The sequence below is a fragment of the Penaeus vannamei genome, chromosome 37 (assembly GCF_042767895.1).
Source record: "Penaeus vannamei isolate JL-2024 chromosome 37, ASM4276789v1, whole genome shotgun sequence".
Lineage (NCBI taxonomy): Eukaryota > Metazoa > Arthropoda > Malacostraca > Decapoda > Penaeidae > Penaeus > Penaeus vannamei.
The window spans coordinates 23,518,219-23,523,218 of NC_091585.1; the positions used below are offsets into that span (position 1 = coordinate 23,518,219).

The window sequence follows — 5,000 nt, forward strand, 5'->3', positions numbered from 1 at the left end:
TCTCAACGGAGACCGACTTATTCAAGACCATCACGAGCCGGAGTCCGAAGTAGGCGTACAGCTCCTCCCGAGACGTGTCGCGCCAGTTCCTCGAGGCGGACGAAGGTGGGTGTTGGTGGTAGTATCTGATGAAAAGAAAAACAAACTCTAAAATACGCTTTTATTGCGAGATGTACACTACGCAATACCACGTACACAGACGATACTGCGGACGAGAAGAGGAAGGATACGTACCGGTTGGTCTCCCGGACGAAGTGGTCCATGAGCTCGGGTGTGACGAAGTGGGTATAGATCTGGAAGGGCGTGGACTTTCGGTGCAGGTGAGCGGCGTTGACCCCAGGGTGGGCCGAGAATTCGACCCGCCTGGGGACATTCTCCTCTGCCCGCCACTCGAACGCAGATGGCTCAAGGGCGTCCAGCTCGGTTTCCTCGTCGCTGGCGTCCTCTCTGCCCAAGATGTAGTCCCTTCCTTTCGGGAGATAGACGCAGTCGCTATCGTCACTCGAGTCGTAGTTGGCGGCATCACCAGGCGGGGCAGGAGGAGCGCTGGAAGGACTCGCAAGGTCGTCAGCGCCTTCGGGAGCAGCAGCGGCGAAACCGGAGGCAGAGTGGGACGGGTAGCACTTCGAGGCCATCTTTGGGAAGCAATGGTGAAGGAACGATAAGAATACAGGCTAGACATTGGGTATTTATGTGACATTTGACCTAGTCAGGTCACGGTTGCAGCCCACTCTTTCTCCCTATCAGTCGCCCTTTCTCTCCCTCCCTATCTATCGCCCTTTCTCTCCCTCCCTATATATCGCTCCTTCTCTCCCTCCCTGTCTATCGCCCCTTCTCTCCCTCTCTATCTATCGCCCCTTCTCTCCCTACCTATCTATCACTCTCTCCCTCCCTATCTATCGCCCCTTCTCTCCCTACATGTATCAATATCTCCCTATCTATCCTACCTATTCTTTCTCTCCCTATATATATTATCTCTCTCCCTATCTTTCACTCTCTCCCTACCTATCCACTCTTTCCCTATATATATCTCCTTTCTCTCCTCTCCTTATATATCTTATCTCCCTCTTTCTCTCCCTATCACTATCTTCCTCTTTCTCTCTCTCCCTTCCTACCTATCCCCTCTCTCCCTATATTTCATATCTCCCTCTTTCTCTCCCTATCTATCACTCTCCCTCCCTTTTTATCACTCTCTCCCTACCTATTCACTCTCTCCCTATGTATCTTATCTCCTTCTTTCTCTCCTCTCCCTATCTATCATTCTCCCTATATATCTCTTTCTCTCCCTATTTTTCACTCTCTCCCTCCCTACCTATCCCCTCTCTCCCTATATATCTTATCTCCCTCTTTCCCTCCCTATCTATCACTCTCTCCCTATATATCTTATCTCCCTCTTTCTCTCCCTATCACTCTATCCCTACCTTTCTATCACCCTCTCCCTACCTATCCCCTCTCTCCCTATATATCTTATCTCCCTCTTTCCCTCCCTATCTATCTGACTCTTCATCACACGCCACCCTCTTCAAACCGGAAAAAAAACAATGAACAGAAGTGCAGCGGAAGGCCACCCCCCCCCCCTCCCCCCATGACACGCCATATTCCCCTCTCGAAACGTTGCTATAAATAGAAACTCGATAGAAGTTCCGGCGCCTTGTCTTCTGTCGCTTTTTTTTATTCTATTTATTCTTTTTTCTTTCCTTTGTTGCTAAATTTAGACTGTGTGAAGGAGATAATCCTGTTGATTATCATGCGTCGAGAGGTACTTGCGACTGAACTTTGTTTCTCGGGTGGATTAGGGTGAGCGTGAACCGGTGCGTGCCGGTTTTAGGGTGTATATGGTAAGTGGAGGGAAGAGGGAGGGAGGGCAGAGGGAGGGAGGGAAGGAAGAAAGAGGGAGGGAGGAATGGAGGGAGGGAGGGAGGGAAGAGGGAGGTAGGGAGGAAAGGAAGAGTGAGTGAGTGAGGGAGGGAAGGAATGAGGGAGGGAAGGAAGGAAGAGTGAGGGAGGGAGGGAGGTAGGTGGGGAGGGAAGAGATGGGGAGGGGGGAAGGAAGGAAGGAAGAGGGAGGTTGGTAGGTAGGTAGGTAGGTAGGTAGGGAAGAGGAAGAGAAGGGAGGAAGGAAGGAAGATGAGGGGAGGGAGGGCAGGAATGAATGAAAATTAGAAATTAAAGGAGGGGGAAAGGGAGGTAGTCACATGGGAGGAAGGAGAGAGGTTTTAGGGTCTATGGTATTTAGGGTGATCTGGGTGGAACGAATTAAGAAGTTATAATTATAATTCCTAAGAAAAAAATGGACATTAAAAAATGGGGAGGGGGAAGAGGGGGTATTCACGTGGGGAAGAGGAAGGGGGTATAATTTTTCTAAACAAAATTAAGGGAAGGAAGGCAACTGGAGGGGGGGGGGCATAGTCACGTGGAATATTTGAAAAAAAAAAAAAAATGACAGGAACTGAGGCGTGGCTTGTAAATCTCCCCTTCTCGAAAAATGAAATTAAATCACTATATATTTATTTATTTATTTATTTATTTTTCTTTTTTTACGTCACAAAACCCCTTTAGATATGGATTCATATTTGTATTTCCTTTTTCATTACTATGGTTACGTTGGAATTTAGTTAATGCTACGATTAAAAGGTGAGAATAGGCAAGTAAAACAAATAAGGTACACCCAAAACTATCAGAGGTAATAAGGAAATACATCACACTTTACAGATAAAAAAACAAACAACTAAAGATAAAATAAAACCTTCATCCACGCTAAGAAAAGGATATTCAAATACAAAAAATAAAACTTCCCGTATCCCCCGAGCTTTCCTTTAAACGAAAGGCGAAAAGCTAGTTAAAAGCAGTTACATATTATTTTACGTCTGTATTCACCGACCCCAATGCACGTGACGTCATCACCTGCGCGATACGAGGTCGAAAAGGGTTGAATAACCTCGTATTCTCTCGACCTAGCACTAACCTGTGATATCACGAGGCGTATCAAAGGCTATAATAACGGGGTCAGTACTCCTTGCTTCGAATAGAACACCTAGACACAATTCTAATACATATATTGCAAAACAACGGTCTGCACAGATGAAAGGACCATTGACACCACATTCCCAGCGTCTACTAAAAGCATAAGGTGTCGTTCGAAACAGGAATGGAAAGAAATAGGAAATCTTACAGAGAATGTCAATCTCCATCACTAGATGGCACAGATCCACGCACATGGTGCAGTGCCATCTGTTGAGTGGACGGAGCAGTAAGGGTAAGAGTATCCTTTCCTGGGCGTAGATATGTTACATAGGATTCTCAAGAAGACCTCGATATAGGGACAATCATCAAAACAAAAACGCTTTTTCGCGCACGCGCACAACACTGGTAGACAAAAGATCAACAATGGCCGCTGAGTCAGCTGTGAGAACGATGTCAACCTACTACAAATCTCTAGATTTAGTTGCTAAAAAACGTCATGGTGAACTCCAGTATTCTAAAGGTACAGAAAGATTACCAGATGCTTTCTCTCTCTTTGATGGCTGGCCTGCAAGCCCCAGTGGTCGGCCCGATGTTAGTTTTGGATGTCATACACACGCCGAGTAGTTACACACAACAGTTGAAAGCCTGCAAATCACTCGAAGCTTTAAAGTATATTTCTTAAGTTTTAAAGCATAACAGGATAATGGAATCTGGCATTCAACATAAGAAAAAATCAGAATACAGCTATCTGTATTTACTGGGCCATACTAATTTTTTGGTTGACCGACCTTTATACAAACACATGGTGTTTACACATAAAAAGAATTAAAGGCCTACAAATCTCTGGAAGGGTACAAGTAAGTACTCAATGCTGATTATAATAAGACTGGTTCGTAGTCGTAGGGTTAAATTCTCCAGAACTTGTGAAATTCTTTCTTTGCTTTTTAGGCCCGGTTTTTCAAAAAGTTGCTCAAAACGGGTTTTATCGATATTTTTCGGACGTTATAGCCAAAGTATTTTAAAAGGTTAAACTTACATTCCCACGCAATACTCATCATGATACCTTGAAAAGATTTAAGCATATTTCCTGAAGTTGTTGAGAGGGCAGTGTAGGAGTCATTAGATTTATTGTCTTCATTTTGTTCCCATTTAATGTCTTACGACCTTTGCTCAGGGAAAGTTTGAAAATCAAATTAACTGAAACTTAAAGTGAAAGAAGATACCCAATAGTAATCAGTCACCCAAAACATCTACCACTGCCTAGGCCTATGCCGAACCCCGGCGAAATACATCCCCAAGAAAGAGTTATGACGATATAACATAACCGTTTAGATTTTAGAATATCTTTATAGAAAAGCTATCGTACGTGCCATGAGCACAAACTCTTACATCTCTCCCAGGCGCAGGATCAAAGTTCTTGCGATTGATAGCCAAAGCCTCCTTCTCTCGGGGTCTTTCGGAAAGCAATTAAAACTCCAAGTTGAACCTTTTTCCTTTCCATTTGCACATCCAACAATAATGCAACTGTTTACCATGTCGAAGTTTCTTATAAAAGGGTGAAAAAGGATGCGAATCTTATATAAAGTTCGTGGGATTTTGTTGTTTTTGCCCACCACTGCCGCCGATTGATCACGTGACAGCTCTGGTGACGTCACGATGACCGTCCCTATAGGTTGTTAAGTGGTGTTCCCAGCCGCTGTAAGGCTTATTGCAGGAGAGGTGAGGTAACCATGAGGCTTTTCCCAAGCTACCTTATACTCATGAGTCGAGGCAGGGGATTATCTTTAATATTGTAGTATGCTTCGTGGCCTCACAGGCTAATGTGTACCCCCTCCATATGAACGATCCGATGCCCCAGCCCGCCATTTTTAGAACCTTTGTCTTCTCGGGCGAGGGTCGAAGTACATAAATTGCAGGCTTCGGTCACATATTTTCCTGCGTGTGGCTCACATTCGTTTATAATTTACACCACAATTTCCGTCGTATACAATATGTACTCTCCAATTAACGGAGCCACTTTTGAGGGGTGCAGATAT

The 5,000-nt window shown here is 44.8% G+C and overlaps 1 protein-coding gene across 1 annotated transcript in view; it reads right to left on the reverse strand.

The window, feature by feature from the left end:
- LOC113806682 (uncharacterized) overlaps positions 1-3,105 on the reverse strand; it is a 3,131-nt gene extending 26 nt beyond the window's left edge. The window contains exons 1-3 of the mRNA XM_027357846.2: positions 2,966-3,105; positions 235-635; positions 1-125 (exon numbers count right to left, since the gene is read on the reverse strand). The exon at positions 1-125 is cut by the window's left edge and continues 26 nt beyond it. Of these exons, the coding sequence (XP_027213647.2) occupies positions 1-125; positions 235-635 (526 nt within the window). The 5' untranslated portion in view covers positions 2,966-3,105. The remainder of the gene's footprint in view (positions 126-234; positions 636-2,965) is intronic.
- Between the last annotated feature and the right edge of the window lie 1,895 nt (positions 3,106-5,000).